The 19,245-nt window shown below is 46.4% G+C and overlaps 1 protein-coding gene across 3 annotated transcripts in view; it reads right to left on the reverse strand.

Annotated features, from left to right (window-relative positions):
• The window catches only part of tll1 (tolloid-like 1), a 127,429-nt gene that overhangs the window by 20,357 nt on the left and 87,827 nt on the right, over positions 1–19,245 (reverse strand). For all 3 annotated transcript variants that reach the window (XM_034188876.1, XM_034188877.1, XM_034188875.1), the window contains exon 16: positions 1,012–1,192. In XM_034188876.1, the coding sequence (XP_034044767.1) occupies positions 1,012–1,192 (181 nt within the window). The remainder of the gene's footprint in view (positions 1–1,011; positions 1,193–19,245) is intronic.

Genomic DNA, 19,245 nt, shown 5'->3' on the forward strand with positions numbered 1-19,245 from the left:
TACTGAAATGTTTACAGCTTTTGTTGGAGCTACTGTCAAGCAAGAACCGTGCCACCACTTCTGGTAGATCACAGCACCCTCTAGTGGTTGCAATCTAAAGGTATACGAGTGACTGGCAGTGAGTCTAATAGTGAGTCTAATAATCTCTCAGCTCTGAGGGCAATGCTAATATGGCCTGAAGAATTCAATATTTTAACCAAATGGAACCTCTCATTTGATTAGTCAAAAGGGGGCGATAGCATTATATGCATGACCACCACTCCAAAGCAAACACTGTATTCAAGGATGTCGAAATTTCAAGCATCCTAGTAGGAAACACAGCAACATTGGAAGATTATGTAAAAATGTTCATGTAACTTTAGCACATTTTTTTTTATATTGGCTATTTCTCTGAAGACCTTGTAGTTTATACTGAATCACTCACATAATCACTGAACTCATTGACTGTGGCATAGCCCTACTAAAATAAAATTTCACCATGTGTCATGGGTATATTCACCCAAACATGTCTATAAAGGTACAATAATATAAAATTGTGTAAAGCACTCCAGAATAATGATGTTCTTCTCCACTGTGCTCAATTTCTTCCCAATAGTCACATTTCGGTTGTAGAGCAGGTAGTTAAAATTTTGGTAGACCTGGGTTTGAGTCCCAGTGACACCACCTGTCTGTGTCCTTGGACAAGACACTTAATCTGCTTGTCCCAGTCCACACTGCCGTAAATAAGTACTGTCTTTTCCTGGGGAAGTAACCGGAGATGGTTTGGCATTGCATTCAGTAGGAGTTGTAAAGTCTTATCTACTCCACACTAGAATCTGGGTATGTACTTACATTTAGGTCACCAGAGGCCTACACACAGCTTACATTTAAATTCGTTTTTAATTCTCTCTAATTTGTGAACAGACATTCATGAGCTCTTCCACTGGTCATTCCGTCATATCTCAGGCACTGCTTTGTCAGGAATAATATAAGATCACAAAATGTTAAGCCTTTGTAAAGAATATAACTCACCTGAGAAAAAGTGAGCCTTGAAGCCTTTCTTAGAGACGGTATTGTCAGACTTGAACTCAATCCTCATGTTGTTGTATTGAGACGTGATAACTTCAGGAACCTCTGTGCCACAGTATTTACCGTGAAGCTTTGAGTCAGATGACAATCCACTGCGCACCTCCACATAGTCATATTTACACACCTAAATACACAAACGAAGGCCTGATTATACACATCCACAAGGTATTAACCACATTTACGCTGACACTTAAAAAGAAGGAATATAAATTTTCGGACCCTTATGTTCCACCCAGTGCTAACTATCCCAAAGCACATTGCAATTCTCATTTCTAGTTGCAGTCAGCGCTGTTGTCATTTTCTCATTCAATGCCCACACCATGTAAATACTGATTATTATTGTTTTAATTTGTATGCTCATGAGTGTGTTGGTGTTAAAAATAAATTTGGTCAGGCGCAGCGATGGCAGATTGCTATCATGTGGCAGCGGAAGGCAACTGCACCAGAGATCAGCAAAAACCTGATCTGAAATCTTGTGCAGAGTTTTCTTGCAATGTTTCCAGCACAATATCACAGTCTGTGATTGCCCTGGATCATGAACAAGATGTTCTCAATGATTTGATGGATTCAGTCATCAGAAGTGTATCTGTATACAGTGAATCAGACTTGTACAGAGATCCTCTGATCTCTGTGATTTTTGATGTCTATACAAATTTAATGCTTACACCATATACAGATACACTTTTGATGGCGTCAAACTTGTACAGAGATTCTCTGATCTCGGCCATGACGTTCCTGTCTCTGGGTCCTTGGCCTTTGAAATCAAGATATGTTTGGGAAGAGGTCCCTGGACAAAGTTATCTGGAAATGTCAATACCTTTGCAAGAGAATGAAGGTCCAAGTTTCTTTAGTGTCCTGGGGCCTCATGTACAAAGTGTGCTTACGCACAAAAACCTGGCGTACAGTAGTGTTCAAAATAATAGTAGTGCTATGTGACTAAAAATATTAATCCAGGTTTTGAGTATATTTCTTATTGTTACATGGGAAACAAGGTACCAGTAGATTCAGTAGATTCTCACAAATCTGACACGACCAAGCATTCATGATATGCACACTCTTAAGGCTATGAAATTGGGCTATTAGTAAAAAAAAAGTAGAAAAGGGGTATTCACAATAATAGTAGCGTGGCATTCAGTCAGTGAGTTCGTCAATTTTGTGGAACAAACAGGTATGAATCAGGTGTCCCCTATTTAAGGATGAAGTCAGCACCTGTTGAACATGCTTTTCTCTTTGAAAGCCTGAGGAAAATGGGACGTTCAGGACATTGTTCAGAAGAACAGCGTAATATGATTAAAAAGTTGATTGGAGAGGGGAAAACTATACGCAGGTGCGAAAAAATTATAGGCTGTTCATCTACAATGATCTCCAATGCTTTAAAATGGACACACACAAAAAAAAACAGATGTGTGGAAGAAAACGGAAAACAACCATCAAAATGGACAGAAGAATCAGCTCCAGGATGATCAAAGACAGTCTGGAGTTACCTGTAAGTGCTGTGACAGTTAGAAGATGCCTGTGTGAAGCTAATTTATTTGCAAGAATCCCCTGCAAAGTCCCTCTGTTAAATAAAAGACGTGCAGAAGAGGTTAAAATTTGGCAAAGAATACATCAACTGGCCTAAAGAAAAATGGAGGAATATTTTTTGGACTGACGAGAGTAAAATTGTTCTTTTTGGGTCCAAGGGCCGCAGACAGTTTGTAAGATGTCCCCCAAACTCTGAATTCAAGCCACAGTTCACAGTGAAGACAGTGAAGCATGGTGGTGCAAGCATCATGATATGGGCATGTTTCTCCTACTATGGTGTTGGGCCTATATATCGCATACCAGGTATCATGGATCAGTTTGGATATGTCAAAATACTTGAAGAGGTCATGCTGCCTTATGCTGAAGAGGACATGCCCTTGAAATGGGTGTTTCAACAAGACAATGACCCCAAGCACACTAGTAAACAAGCAAAATCTTGGTTCCAAACCAACAAAATTAATGCCTCGCAGATCAATCAATCAATCAATCAATTTTTTTATATAGCGCCAAATCACAACAAACAGTTGCCCCAAGGCGCTTTATATTGTAAGGCAAGGCCATACAATAATTATGTAAAACCCCAACGGTCAAAACGACCCCCTGTGAGCAAGCACTTGGCTACAGTGGGAAGAAAAAACTCCCTTTTAACAGGAAGAAACCTCCATCAGAACCAGGCTCAGGGAGGGGCAGTCTTCTGCTGGGACTGGTTGGGGCTGAGGGAGAGAACCAGGAAAAAGACATGCTGTGGAGGGGAGCAGAGATCGATCACTAATGATTAAATGCAGAGTGGTGCATACAGAGCAAAAAGAGAAAGAAACACTCAGTGCATCATGGGAACCCCCCAGCAGTCTACGTCTATAGCAGCATAACTAAGGGATGGTTCAGGGTCACCTGATCCAGCCCTAACTATAAGCTTTAGCAAAAAGGAAAGTTTTAAGCCTAATCTTAAAAGTAGAGAGGGTGTCTGTCTCCCTGATCTGAATTGGGAGCTGGTTCCACAGGAGAGGAGCCTGAAAGCTGAAGGCTCTGCCTCCCATTCTACTCTTACAAACCCTAGGAACTACAAGTAAGCCTGCAGTCTGAGAGTGAAGCGCTCTATTGGGGTGATATGGTACTACGAGGTCCCTAAGATAAGATGGGACCTTATAAGTAAGAAGAAGAATTTTAAATTCTATTCTAGAATTAACAGGAAGCCAATGAAGAGAGGCCAATATGGGTGAGATATGCTCTCTCCTTCTAGTCCCCGTCAGTACTCTAGCTGCAGCATTTTGAATTAACTGAAGGCTTTTTAGGGAACTTTTAGGACAACCTGATAATAATGAATTACAATAGTCCAGCCTAGAGGAAATAAATGCATGAATTAGTTTTTCAGCATCACTCTGATGTGAAGAAATCATGAAAAACTGTGGTTATACAACTAAATGCTAGATTAGTGATTCACAGGATTGCTAAAAAAGCAGTTTGAACATAATAGTTTTGAGTTTGTAGCGTCAACAGCAGATGCTACTATTATTGTGAACACCCCCTTAAATGGGGGACACCTGATTCACACCTGTTTGTTCCACAAAACTGACGAACTCACTGACCGAATGCCACATTACTATTATTGTGAACACCCCCTTTTCTACTTTTTTTTTACTAATAGCCCAATTTCATAGCCTTAACCCCTTAACGCCCAAATTTATATAGCTGTATATAAAAAAATGTTTTGTGTGTGTTTTTGCCTTTAAGTAGATGTTAAATAATGTTGAGATTATTAATTTCACTTTTGCACAAAAACTAGATAGTAATATTGGGCATTCTGGTAATTACTTTATGTTATAATGTTATAATAATAATGATGGTATGTTGCAAATTTGAGACAACGGGCATACAGGTCAATTTGGTAAGTTGCATAGTTGAGTCAGAGATTGTAGCATATATGCGATGATGGGTGTTAAGGGGTTAAGAGTGTGCATATCATGAATGCTTGGTCTTGTTGGATTTGTGAGAATCTACTGAATCTACTGGTACCTTGTTTCCCATGTAACAATAAGAAATATACTCAAAACCTGGAATAATGTTTTTAGTCACATAGCACTACTATTATTCTGAACACTACTGTACGTCCGTCTCCACACCAACGTTCAGATGTATCAAAACTGAAATAACGGGGGAGGTCATGTGACCCGGAGCAAGATGGCTGTTTAGGATTTGACTCCGCTCCAGGCTCAAAGTCAACTCCTAAATTTGTCCATTTAACATTAGAACTGCCAGGTCTCCTACGGTAACGAGCAACGTGACAAAGTTTTCAACGTGACAAAGAAGATGGCTAATGAGGATTCACATGAGGCTAGTCCCTCCGGGCTAGCTAACTCTTCAACTATGGATCAGATTTTAGCCGAAGTAAAACTGGTAGCCTCCCGTGTGAATAATATGGATGATTCAGTCGGCTCTCACCTTGGCTTAATCGACAGGGCTCCAGGTGAAATTAAAACATCTGTCTCATCGGTCAAGGGCTTCCTGTCTGCTCCCTGTCTGATCGAGTTAGAGAAGCGTGTGGGGGAGGTCGAGTGCAGGATCTCCGCTACAGAGGACGGATACGGAAAATTCAGTACCAATTTAACCGCCATGGAAAAGACAGCTGCTGGAGCTGCTACAACTGAAAGTTGATTCCCTAGAGAACCACGGCAGGCGTAAAAATTGAAGATTAATAACTTTCCAGAGAAAGCTGAGGCTGGTGTTCCCCTCGCGATCTATCGCCAAACGTTATATCCTAAACTAGTTGGACTTCCCGCTGACTCCCCTCCAGTGGAGATTGAACGTACATACTGAGCACCAACCTCCAATCCAGCCCCGAATAAACCGCAGAGGAGCATCCTAGTGCGGTTCTTACTACATTCACAAAGACAGGCTGTACTCAGAGCTGACCTAAAGAAATGAGACATCCTTCATGAGGGCTCACAGCTGCGATTCTGTCTTGATTTGTCTGTGGAAGAGATGGGAGTTTGACGCCGTGAGTAAAGTGATGTCTCTCTGCAACATGTACCGTGGATTCGCCTATCCAGCTCGCTTGCGGTGTCTTTACAATGGTCAAATCCATCTTTTTGACACCCCTGAGTCAGCTGCTGCTCTTCTGGAATCTATTAACTGAGGCAATAACTTGTTTTTGATGGAGAAAAACGACTTAACCCATGCGGAGCCCCTGCCACTCATCACCTTTTTTTTCTCTCCCTCTCTCCCACAAAGCCACTCAAATAATGGACACTGGACTTGAAAGTATCAGCACTTTACCCCTGGTAACAAGATTAATTTGATCTATTTAACACCATTACTACATTCATTATAAACAGAGTATACTTGGTTTTAAGACAAATTTAGGGTCTACATTTTAATTTAAGATATTCAGGTTCTACAATAATGTTTTTGCTTTTCTCTTTCTTTTTTTTTTTTTTTTTTTTTTTTTTTGATGGGGGAGCGGTGTGGGGGACTCCTTTGGGTGTGTATAACCTGGCCCGGAGTTTGGCTGGATTCCTGAGTGGCTATAATGTTACTGTGGTTTACTTAAACTGAGAATAGTTCATGTTTACACGTAGTTCCGTTTGTGACTTTACCCTGGGTATTTTATTCCTGTCGTTTGGGGACAGGGTATGGGTGGGTAAGCGCTGCAACTTAAATTTTATTATTTTCTTTTTTAAAATTACCACACTTACTTCACTGTCAGTTTTTCTTTCTTCCTCTTCTCTTCCTCAAGTCTCAAGTCAGTCTACTCTATTAGTCTGTGTACCAGTCCCTGATTCCTATGTCTGGACTTTAACTTGTTGACTTAAATCACAAATCAATTTTTTTTTTTACTTTGGGCTCCCCTGCATGCTTTTCTACAAAAATGTTGATTCTAGCTCCATAGGGTAATAATCTGGTGCCTCATGGAAGCATGCAAGTTTGTTGTCTATTTTTTATTCTTTTTAACAGTCCTTTATAAATACATGTGGTTGTACTTATTTTTATAAAATTGAGTATTGTATTGCAGCAAAGGGGTATAGTTTTGCGGCTTTGGAGTGGGAATGTGTTTCTGGTTTGTTTTTTTGGTGGTGGTGGTGGTGGGGGGGGGGGGTCAGTGTGTACTTTTATTTCTGCCTTCTTGTTTAGCTGTTTGGCAGTTTTTTTTCTCTCTTTTGCATAAGAGAAAAAAAAAGTGAAATGACTGTGGAAATGTGCGGTGCACCACACAAAAATCCTGGCTGGTGTACGCGCATTTCTACAGGTATTGTTCCACTGTAGACATGTAAAGGTGATGCTGGGAACCGTTAGTGAAAATAAGAAGTCATCAGAGTGATTCAATGATGAGCAATTAATGCACCCATGTGTTTGCAATGTGTTGTGAAAGTGTCGTGACACGGACCCACAACAGGGGGCGTTAATGAACGGACAATGGATAAGCCAAAAGTAACAATTTAATGTTGTGAATCACACAACGACGTACAGACAATAACAATATGGTGGACTGTCAATTATACACAAAGTGACGTGTGGGCAGGCTCGACGATAGAAGACGCCTGGCGAGAGAAGAGCCGGATCCCACACAGCTTCCACCACCAACGGAGCTGAAGAACACCGGAGCCGCCAAGCCCTGCGCCCCAGGTGGCCGCTGTCTTCAGCAGTCAGACCCGGTACTGCTGGCAGAGAACAGAGACAGTCCTGATGAGTGTGAGTTCGCACACTCAGTAATCCCACAGTCTGTATACAGTTAGGAGGGAAAACCTCCACCTCCAATCACACACTCGTGCAGCTCCTGTCTAACCACTTATCTGGTTGGGGTGTGAAGCGAAGCCGTCGCTGATTACACCAAACGCCAATCCACAGATAAGGCAACACCCACAGGAAAACGGCTGCAAAGAAGATCAGACTATTAGTCAGTGTTAAGTACAGCAGAGAATATCACCTGAATGGTAGCTGATTTCTCGGTGAGGAGGTGGAGTTGCAGTCCAGCCTTTATGGTGATGGTGATGAGATGAATGCGTGACAGCTGGTGCTGATGATGAGTGACAGCTGTCACTCCCAGTGGCTCCGGCGCCCTCTCGTGCTTGAAGCCCACACTCCAAGCAGGGCGCCATCTGGTGGTGGTGGGCCAGCAGTACCTCCTCTTCAGTGGCCCACACAACAGGAACCCCCCCTCAACGGGCGCCTCCTGGCGCCCGACCAGGCTTGTCCGGGTGCCGGGCGTAGAAATCGGCCAGGAGGGCCGGGTCCAGGATGAAGCTCCTCTTCACCCAGGAGCGTTCTTCGGGTCCATATCCTTCCCAGTCCACCAAATACTGGAACCCCCGGCCCTTTCGACGAATGTCCAGGAGTCGGCGCACATTCCAAGCCGGCTACCCGTCGATGATCCGGGCAGGCGGCGGCGCCGGTCCAGGGGCACAGAGGGGAGAGGTGTGGCAGGGTTTGAGTCTGGAGACGTGGAATACTGGATGTATCCGCAGTGAAGCTGGCAGCTTCAGCTTCACTGCGGCTGGACTGAGGACCTTCACGATGGTGAAGGGTCCTATAAATCTGTCCTTAAGCTTCTGGGATTCCGTTTGTAGAGGTATGTCCTTTGTGGATAACCAGACCGCCTGCCCGGGCTGGTATGCAGGGGCCGGGGAACGCCGGCGGTCTGCATGGGCCTTAGCCCTCGTCCGGGCTCTGAGCAGGGCAGAGCGGGCGGTACGCCACACCCGACGGCACTTCCTCAGATGGGCCTGGACCGAGGGCACCCCGACCTCTCCCTCCACTAGCGGAAACAATGGGGGCTGGTACCCCAAACACACCTCAAATGGGGAGAGGCCGGTGGCAGATGAAACTTGGCTATTATGAGCGTACTTGATCCAGGCCAGATGGTTACTCCAGGCTGTCGGGTGCGCGGAGGTCACGCAGCGGAGGGCCTGCTCCAGTTCCTGGTTCGTCCGCTCTGCCTGCCCGTTCGTCTGGGGGTGGTACCCAGACGAGAGACTGACGGTGGCCCCCAGTTCCCTGCAGAAACTCCTCCAGACCTGGGAGGAGAACTGAGGACCACGATCCGAGACAATGTCCGATGGAATCCCATGCAGACGCACGACATGTTGGACCAGGAGGTCTGCAGTCTCCTGGGCCGTCGGGAGCTTCGGGAGGGCCACGAAGTGGGCCGCCTTGGAGAACCGGTCCACTATTGTGAGGATGGCAGTCATGCCCTGGGACGGCGGGAGGCCCGTGACAAAGTCCAGGCCAATGTGAGACCAGGGGCGATGAGGCACGGGCAGAGGCTGGAGGAGGCCTTGGGCCTTGTGGTGGTCAGCTTTGCCCCTGGCACAGGTGGTGCAGGCCTGGACATACTCCCGGACGTCGGCTTCCATAGACGCCCACCAGAAGCGCTGCCGGACCACTGCCACGGTCCTTCGCACCCCTGGATGACAGGAGAGCTTGGAACCGTGACAGAAGTCAAGGACCGCAGCCCTGGCCTCTGGTGGGACGTACAATTTGTTCTTCGGACCTGTCCCCGGGTCCGGGCTCCGTGTCAGGGCCTCCCGGACGGTCTTCTCCACGTCCCAGGTAAGGGTGGCCACGACAGTGGACTCGGGGATGATGGTTTCAGGGGGGTCTGACAGCTCGGTCTTGACCTCCTCTGCATGCATCCGGGACAGGGCGTCAGATCATTGGTTTTTTGTCCCGGGGCGGTAAGTGATCCGGAAGTCAAAACGCCCCAAGAACAGCGACCAGCGGGCTTGCCTGGGGTTCAGACGCCTGGCGGTCCGAATGCACTCCAGGTTCCGATGGTCCGTGAAAACCGTAAATGGTACCGATACTCCCTCCAACAGATGTCTCCACTCCTCAAGAGCCTCCTTCACCGCAAGAAGTTCCCGATTGCCGACGTCATAGTTCCTTTCAGCCGGGGTCAACCTGCGGGAAAAGTAGGCACATGGATGGAGAACCTTGTCGGACTCCCCGCTCTGGGATAACACGGCTCCTATCCCTGAGTCAGAGGCGTCCACTTCAACTACGAACTGGCGATTAGGATCGGGCTGCACCAGAACTGTTGCAGTCGAGAACCGGCGTTTCAACTCCCTAAACGCGGCTTCGCACCGATCCGACCAGGTGAAGGGGACTTTTGTGGAGGTCAGGGCTGTCAGGGGGCTAACTACCTGACTGTAGCCCTTGATGAACCTCCGGTAGAAATTTGCAAAACCGAGGAACTGTTGCAGTTTCCTACGGTTTTGTTGGTTGGGCCAATCTCTCACCGCCACAACCTTGGCCGGATCAGGGGCGACGGAGTTGGGGAGATTATGAACCCCAGGAAGGACAAAGAAGTGCGGTGGAACTCGCACTTCTCGCCCTTCACAAACAGCCAGTTCTCCAACAACCGCTGTAGGACCTGACGTACATGCTTGACATGGGTCTCAGGATCCGGAGAAAAGATGAGTATATCGTCTAGATATACGAAGACAAACCGATGCAGGAAGTCCCACAAGACGTCATTAACCAACGCTTGGAACGTCGCGGGCGCATTGGTGAGGCCGAACGGCATGACCAGGTACTCAAAGTGACCTAACGGGGTGTTAAATGCCGTCTTCCACTCGTCTCCCTCCCGGATCCGAACCAGGTGATAAGCATTCCTAAGGTCCAATTTCGTGAATATTTGGGCTCCATGCAGGGGCATGAACACTGAATCCAACAGGGGTAATGGGTATCGTTTGCGAACCGTGATCTCGTTCAGCCCTCTGTAATCAATGCATGGACGGAGTCCGCCGTCCTTCTTGCCCACAAAAAAGAAACCAGCACCCATTGGGGAGGTGGAGTTCCGGATCAACCCGGCAGCTAACGAGTCCCGGATGTAGGTCTCCATTGATTCGCGTTCCGGACGTGAGAGGTTGTACAGCCTGCTGGACGGGTACTCAGCGCCCGGTATCAAATCAATGGCACAATCGTACGGATGGTGTGGGGGCAGCATGAGTGCCAGATCCTTGCTGAAGACGTCAGCAATGTCATGGTACTCAGCTGGCACCGCCGCCAGATTGGGGGGGACTAAAACCTCCTCCTTAGCTGTCACACCGGGTGGAACCGAGGATCCTAAACACTCCCGGTGGCAGGTTTCGCTCCACTGAACCACAACCCCAGACGGCCAATCAATCCGGGGATTGTGTTTCAACACCCATGGAAAACCCAAAATCACTCGGGAGGTAGAAGGTGTTACATAAAACACAATCTCCTCCCTGTGATTCCCAGACACCACCAATGTCACTGGCTGTGTCTGGTGTGTGATTAGTGGAAGAAGGGTGCCATCTAGTGCCCGCACCGACAATGGTGACGGTAAGGCCACTAGAGGGAGCCCAACCTCCTTTGCCCATCTGCTATCCAGCAGATTCCCCTCTGACCTCGTGTCCACCAGTGCTGGGGCGTGAAGGGTTAGATCCCCGCTCAGGATCGTGACTGGGATTCGTGCAGATCTTCGGGGTTTCCCCGCGTGGGTGTTGTGACCCACCCTTAGCCCAGTCTCTAAGGACGAGTGCTGCTGTTTTGACTGTTTGGGGCATTCTCTCTGTGTTCTCGGTTGAGCTGCAGAGAAAACACTCTCCACGGATCAGCCTCCTTTGTCTCTGATCTGATCGCTTTTTGGCCCTGCTTGTTTCCATAGCAACGTCAGCAGGGGGAGCTGTTGTCACGTGGAGAGCCCTGGCAGTGGAGCGTGGGAGTCGGCTCCCTTTCGGACCCGGAGGAAGAGGGACGGCTTGTGCCTGACCATGCCCTTCGTCTCGATGCCCGTCGGTGTTCTGTTAATCGTTGTCTAACCGTATAACCAGGTCGATAAGCCCATCTAAATCCCGTGGGCTCGTACTTGTCACCATGTGCTCCTTAAGGACCAGAGACAGTCCGTTTCCAAAGGCGGCGCGGAGCGAAACAGCATTCCAGCCGGCTCGGCGCTGCCAGCGTGCGGAAGTCGACTGCATACTTCGCTGCGCTCCGACGCCCCTGCCGTATCGACAGCAGCACGCTTGAAGCGGTCTCGCCTCTATGAGGGTGGTCGAACACCTGTTGGAACTCCCTCACATACTCAGTGTAAACCGTTAGGAGCCGTGAATTCTGCTCCCAGAGCGCCGTAGCCCAGCGCGTGCCTCTCCTCGAAGCAAATTTATAACGTAAGCCACCCGGCCTAGCGCTGACGCGTACATGACGGGACGCTGTGAAAAGACAGTGAGCACTGCATCAAGAATTCCGCGCACGTCTCCACACAGCCCTCCGTACGGCGCCGAGGGCTTATGTATGCTTCAGGGGAAGTGGTGGGTTCGTTAACGACCAGCGGAATGTCTGTCATCTGGCACATGGTCAGCAGAGGAGGGTGCTGCAGCAGCGCCCTGAGCATGCTCTTCCACCTGGGGCGGTGAGAGCCTCCATCCTACGATTGAGAACACTGCTCTGCTCGGTAACTAAGTCCAACCGAGCGGTAAAGGCGGTTAAGATGTGCTGCGGCTCACCTAACACGCCTCCTGCTGGCGCCTGTGCACCTCGCTCTTCCATTGGCTGTTCAAGCGATGGTTGACGCCCCTCGGGATCCATGACGCTGGCCGAGAAATCCTGTTGTGAAAGTGTCGTGACACGGACCCACAACAGGGGGCGTTAATGAACGGACAATGGATAAGCCAAAAGTAACAATTTAATGTTGTGAATCGCACAACGACGTACAGACAATAACAATATGGTGGACTGTCATTATACACAAAGTGATGTGTGGGCAGGCTCGACGATAGAAGACGCCTGGCGAGAGAAGAGCCGGATCCCACACAGCTTCCACCACCAACGGAGCTGAAGAACACCGGAGCCGCCAAGCCCTGCACCCCAGGTGGCCGCTGTCTTCAGCAGTCAGACCCGGTACTGCTGGCAGAGAACAGAGACAGTCCTGATGAGTGTGAGTTCGCACACTCAGTAATCCCACAGTCTGTATACAGTTAGGAGGGAAAACCTCCACCTCTAATCACACACTCGTGCAGCTCCTGTCTAACCACTTATCTGGTTGGGGTGTGAAGCGAAGCTGTCGCTGATCACACCAAACGCCAATCCCACAGATAAGGCAACACCCACAGGAAAATGGCTGCAAAGAAGATCAGACTATTAGTCAGTGTTAAGTACAGCAGAGAATATCACCTGAATGGTAGCTGATTCTCGGCGAGGAGGTGGAGTTGCAGTCCGGCCTTTATGGTGATGGTGATGAGATGAATGAGTGACAGCTGGTGCTGATGATGAGTGACAGCTGTCACTCCCAGTGGCTCCGGCGCCCTCTCGTGCTTGAAGCCCGCACTCCAAGCAGGGCGCCATCTGGTGGTGGTGGGCCAGCAGTACCTCCTCTTCAGCGGCCCACACAATACAATGGATATAAAAGCATGCGCAAAGCGATGCGTAAAATGGCACTAACAATGGCTGTTAAGCACCTTGCAAATGGTGCAATCCGACGTGAACATGTACTCAGGGAACGCAAGGTTTTACTTGCAAATGACGATAACTGGCTCATAAACAGATTTTGATTACCAAGGCCACTGTTACTGGAGTTGCGCACCAAACTGCAGCTGGCCCAGAGCACAATACGGAGAGGATCCAGGGGTTGTCTGTGCCCACACAGGTGCTGACCACGCTGGGCATCCTGGCATCACGGGCATTTCAGCGTGAGCTGGCTGATCGGTCAGGCGTGTCAACCTTGTGTCGTGCTATGCCAGCTGTGTGGAACACAATCATTTGAATCTCATCCAGGTAAATCACATTCCAACATTGCAGTGCATTTTGCAGCGAGAGCCGGTTTCCCGAATGTAATCAGACCTTTTAACTGCACACATATTGCTATAAAGGCGCATCACATGATGAGTTTCTTTTCGTTAATAGGAAACATTTTCATTCCATCAATGTTCAAATTATGTGCAGTGCACAAATGCGCATCAGGCTGGAGGCTGCACAGTGCATGATGGGGGGCTGCTTGGTGGTTAAATAAGTTATCTGTGTAATTGTTCCTAATGAAAACCAACGCCGACACTTTTGGGCATGTGGGCATTCAGTTTTTTTTATTTTTAGTAATGTTTTCTTTTACTTGATGGTGGAGTAGAGAGCTTCTTAACAAGCCCCTGACTATGTTCAGTATTTGTCAATACAGGCATGTGCAATGTTAATATCACACACTGTCGGCCGCCGTGCACCTAACCTCATTTTACTTCAGTGTGTGCATGCAGCTCACTTCAGCATTTACACACACAAACGTACTTATTTAGATTTCTTTTTGCATTACAGCGAGCTGAGAGAATGGCGATCTAACCACAGCTTTCGTTGTTTTTGCACGTTGTCTCTGAAAGTTCTTTAATTCTTACACACAACACGGAGACGATGGCAGGCGTCATCAAACACACAACACTCCACACCTATGGTGCCATTCAGCATGACACAACCAAACTATTTGAACACATTTGCATATTCAGATAGAGGCGTGGCCAGGAGGAGTTTGGTACATGTACAACGTGTGCAAAATTCCACGTTCAGTGGGATGTGCAAACCAAACTGTGTGGATTCATGTCCTACGCACACTTTGATACATCTGAATATAGTTGTGCTTATGCCTGAGTCATGGTTTTGGCGTACGCCAACTTTAGTAGAAAGTCAACGCAAGTCTTTGTCATGAGGCCCCTGGTCCCTCTTAACATACTGTATGGTTGTATGTAGTTTGTATGTATGTATGTAGTTTTCTCTGGGCCCCTCCCCAATCAGACCTGGAGTGACGTGTTTAGCCGCATGTTCTCCTTGAATTGCTGGCTGTCTGAGTGGTGTCCAAAAAAATGAGGTGGGCTTCATAGATAATTGGCAAAGCTTCTGGGGAAAACCTGGTCTTGTTATGAGAGACGGCATCCATCCCACTTTGGATGGAGCAGCTCTCATTTCTAGAATCTGGCTAATTTTCCTTAAATCCTCCAAACCGTGACTATCCAGGGTTGGGACCAGGAAGCAGAGTTGTAGTCTTACACACCTCTCTGCAGCTTCTCTCCCCCTGCCATCCCCTCATTACCCCATCCCCGTAGAGACGGTGCCTGCTCCAGACTACCAATAACCAGCAAAAATCTATTTAAAGCATAAAAAATTCAAAAAGAAAAAATAATATAGCACCTTCAACTGCAACCACAGACTAAAACAGTTAATGTGGTCTATTAACATTAGGTCTCTCTCTTCTAAGTCCCTGTTGGTAAATGATATAATAATTGATCAACATATTGATTTATTCTGCCTAACAGAAACCTGGTTACAGCAGGATGAATATGTTAGTTTAAATGAGTCAACACCCCCGAGTCACACTAACTGTCAGAACGCTCGTAGCACGGGCCGGGGCGGAGGATTAGCAGCAATCTTCCATTCCAGCTTATTAATTATCAAAACCCAGACAGAGCTTTAAATTCATTTGAAAGCTTGTCTCTTAGTCTTGTCCATCCAAATTGGAAGTCCCAAAAACCAGTTTTATTTGTTATTATCTATCGTCCACCTGGTCGTTACTGTGAGTTTCTCTGTGAATTTTCAGACCTTTTGTCTGACTTAGTGCTTAGCTCAGATAAGATAATTATAGTGGGGCGATTTTAACATCCACACAGATGCTGAGAATGACAGCCTCAACACTGCATTTAATCTATTATTAGACTCTATTGGCTTTGCTCAAAAAGTAAATGAGTCCACCCACCACTTTAATCATATCTTAGATCTTGTTCTGACTTATGGTATGGAAATAGAAGACTTAACAGTATTCCCTGAAAACTCCCCTTCTGTCTGATCATTTTTTAATAACATTTACAGTTACTCTGATGGACTACCCAGCAGTAGGGAATAAGTTTCATTACACTAGAAGTCTTTCAGAAAGCGCTGTAACTAGGTTTAAGGATATGATTCCTTCTTTATGTTCTCTAATGCCATATAACAACACAGTGCAGAGTAGCTACCTAAACTCTGTAAGGGAGATAGAGTATCTCATCAATAGTTTACATCCTCATTGAAGACAACTTTGGATGCTGTAGCTCCTCTGAAAAAGAGAGCTTTAAATCAGAAGTGTCTGACTCCATGGTATAACTCTCAAACTCGTAGCTTAAAGCAGATAACCCGTAAGTTGGAGAGGAAATGGCGTCTCACTAATTTAGAAGATCTTCACTTAGTCTGGAAAAAGAGTCTGTTGCTCTATAAAAAAGCCCTCCGTAAAGCTAGGACATCTTTCTACTCATCACTATAGAAGAAAATAAGAACAACCCCAGGTTTCTTTTCAGCACTGTAGCCAGGCTGACAAAGAGTCAGAGCTCTATGAGCTGAGTATTCCATTACTTTAACTAGTAATGACTTCATGACTTTCTTTGCTAACAAAATTTTAACTATTAGAGAAAAAATTATCATAACCATCCCAAAGACGTATCGTTATCTTTGGCTGCTTTCAGTGATGCCGGTATTTGGTTAGACTCTGGTTGTGTGGGCCGCTGAAGAGGAGGTACTGCTGCCCACCACCACCAGAGGGCGCCCTGCCTGAGTGCGGGGTCCAGGCACCAGAGGCGCCGCCGCCTCACGTGAGCAGCTACGGTGACAGCTTGTCCACCCATCACCTGAGACAGCTGACGGCAAATCATCTGTGGGGTATATCAGCAGGACGGCACCTCCACCTCATTGCCGAGATATCGTTTCTACCTACGAGGGTAACGTATCAAGCTGACGGAGTGTATCCTTTTGGATTAGTGTATAGCTTGTGGATTACTGTTCCAACGAGAGGTGGAGGTAACTTCCCTGCTGTTCGGAGTCTTGGGTGCAAACGCGCCCCCATCTAACTGTTCTTTGTTCCTCGCCAGCAGTACCAGGTCCGACACGCGGAGACAGTGGCCACCTGGGAGTTCGGGACTTGGCGGCTCCAGTATTTCCCGGGGTCCTGTGGCGGAGGAAGCCGTGTGGTTCGGGTCTTACCTTGGAGAGGCGTCTCCTATCTTCGAGCCTGGCCACACGACACTTTTGTGAATTGACTGTTGTCCATTTCGTGATTGGTGGTATTCGTTGTGCACGTTCACAACAGTAAAGCCTTGTTATTTGACTTTCTCCATTGTCCGTTCATTGCGCCCCCTGTTGTGAGTCCGTGTACTGACACTTTCCCAACAAGACTCTTTCTCTCCGATTGTTCTGTCTGAGTTATTTTCATTAGTTACTTCATCCAAACCATCAACATGTTTATTAGACCCCATTCCTACCAGGCTGCTCAAGGAAGCCCTACCATTATTTAATGCTTCGACCTTAAATATGATCAATCTATCTTTGTTAGTTGGCTATGTACCACAGGCTTTTAAGGTGGCAGTAATTAAACCATTACTTATAAAGCCATCACTTGACCCAGCTATCTTAGCTAAGATAGGCCAATCTCCAACCTTCCTTTTCTCTCAAAAATTCTTGAAAGGGTAGTTGTAAAACAGCTAACTGATCATCTGCAGAGGAATGGTCTATTTGAAGAGTTTCAGTCAGGTTTTAGAATTCATCATAGTACAGAAACAGCATTAGTGAAGGTTACAAATGATCTTCTTATGGCCTCGGACAGTGGACTCATCTCTGTGCTTGTTCTGTTAGACCTCAGTGCTGCTTTTGATACTGTTGACCATAAAATTTTATTACAGAGATTAGAGCATGCCATAGGTATTAAAGGCACTGCGCTGCGGTGGTTTGAATCATATTTGTCTAATAGATTACAATTTGTTCATGTAAATGGGGAATCTTCTTCACAGACTAAAGTTAATTATGGAGTTCCACAAGGTTCTGTGCTAGGACCAATTTTATTCACTTTATATATGCTTCCCTTAGGCAGTATTATTAGACGGTATTGCTTAAATTTCATTGTTACGCAGATGATACCCAGCTTTATCTATCCATGAAGCCAGAGGACACACACCAATTAGCTAAACTGCAGGATTGTCTTACAGACATAAAGACATGGATGACCTCTAATTTCCTGCTTTTAAACTCAGATAAAACTGAAGTTATTGTACTTGGCCCCACAAATCTTAGAAACATGGTGTCTAACCAGATCCTTACTCTGGATGGCATTACCCTGACCTCTAGTAATACTGTGAGAAATCTTGGAGTCATTTTTGATCAGGATATGTCATTCAAAGCGCATATTAAACAAATATGTAGGACTGCTTTTTTGCATTTACGCAATATCTCTAAAATCAGAAAGGTCTTGTCTCAGAGTGATGCTGAAAAACTAATTCATGCATTTATTTCCTCTAGGCTGGACTATTGTAATTCATTATTATCAGGTTGTCCTAAAAGTTCCCTAAAAAGCCTTCAGTTAATTCAAAATGCTGCAGCTAGAGTGCTGACGGGGACTAGAAGGAGAGAGCATATCTCACCCATATTGGCCTCTCTTCATTGGCTTCCTGTTAATTCTAGAATAGAATTTAAAATTCTTCTTCTTACTTATAAGGTTTTGAATAATCAGGTCCCATCTTATCTTAGGGACCTCGTAGTACCATATCACCCCAATAGAGCGCTTCGCTCTCAGACTGCAGGCTTACTTGTAGTTCCTAGGGTTTGTAAGAGTAGAATGGGAGGCAGAGCCTTCAGCTTTCAGGCTCCTCTCCTGTGGAACCAGCTCCCAATTCAGATCAGGGAGACAGACACCCTCTCTACTTTTAAGATTAGGCTTAAAACTTTCCTTTTTGCTAAAGCTTATAGTTAGGGCTGGATCAGGTGACCCTGAACCATCCCTTAGTTATGCTGCTATAGACGTAGACTGCTGGGGGGTTCCCATGATGCACTGTTTCTTTCTCTTTTTGCTCTGTATGCACCACTCTGCATTTAATCATTAGTGATCGATCTCTGCTCCCCTCCACAGCATGTCTTTTTCCTGGTTCTCTCCCTCAGCCCCAACCAGTCCCAGCAGAAGACTGCCCCTCCCTGAGCCTGGTTCTGCTGGAGGTTTCTTCCTGTTAAAAGGGAGTTTTTCCTTCCCACTGTAGCCAAGTGCTTGCTCACAGGGGGTCGTTTTGACCGTTGGGGTTTTACATCATTATTGTATGGCCTTGCCTTACAATATAAAGCGCCTTGGGGCAACTGTTTGTTGTGATTTGGCGCTATATAAAAAAAAAGTTGATTGATTGATTGATTGATTGATTGATTGTGAGGCTTGGATGCTAACCAGTGACCTAAGGTAATGCCTAGATTTCTTTGGGGCTTGGACTTTTTGTGGGATTCTTAAGTACTGCTGGAATGACTTTGTGTCAAATGAGTAATTACTTAAGGAGACTCAGATGAGGAGAAGCATGTATTGTGAGAGAATATCAACTACAGTTTGTGTTGTAATACTTGATTCTGGTCTTGACATTGATTTGTTCTCACCTCCTCCAAAGACTTGGTCTTGATTCAGTCTTGACTGCTCCGAAATCCCCAAATCTTGACTTTGGGATTTGAAGCAGTTGAGACTGAGTCAAGACCAAGTCTTTGGAGGAGGCAAAACCAAGACCAGACCAAGACTGCACTCAAGTACTACAACACGAGCTACAACACTTTGACAATGTGGCAAACTTCTTTGGGAATGATAGCTACTTGTAGAAGGTAGAGATGGAATGGTTGGTGGTTGACATGCAGGACCCATGTTGGTATGAAAATGGTGAAGTGTGAAAATGCAGTACAATACAG

This window comes from Thalassophryne amazonica, chromosome 15 (genome assembly GCF_902500255.1).
Source record: "Thalassophryne amazonica chromosome 15, fThaAma1.1, whole genome shotgun sequence".
Lineage (NCBI taxonomy): Eukaryota > Metazoa > Chordata > Actinopteri > Batrachoidiformes > Batrachoididae > Thalassophryne > Thalassophryne amazonica.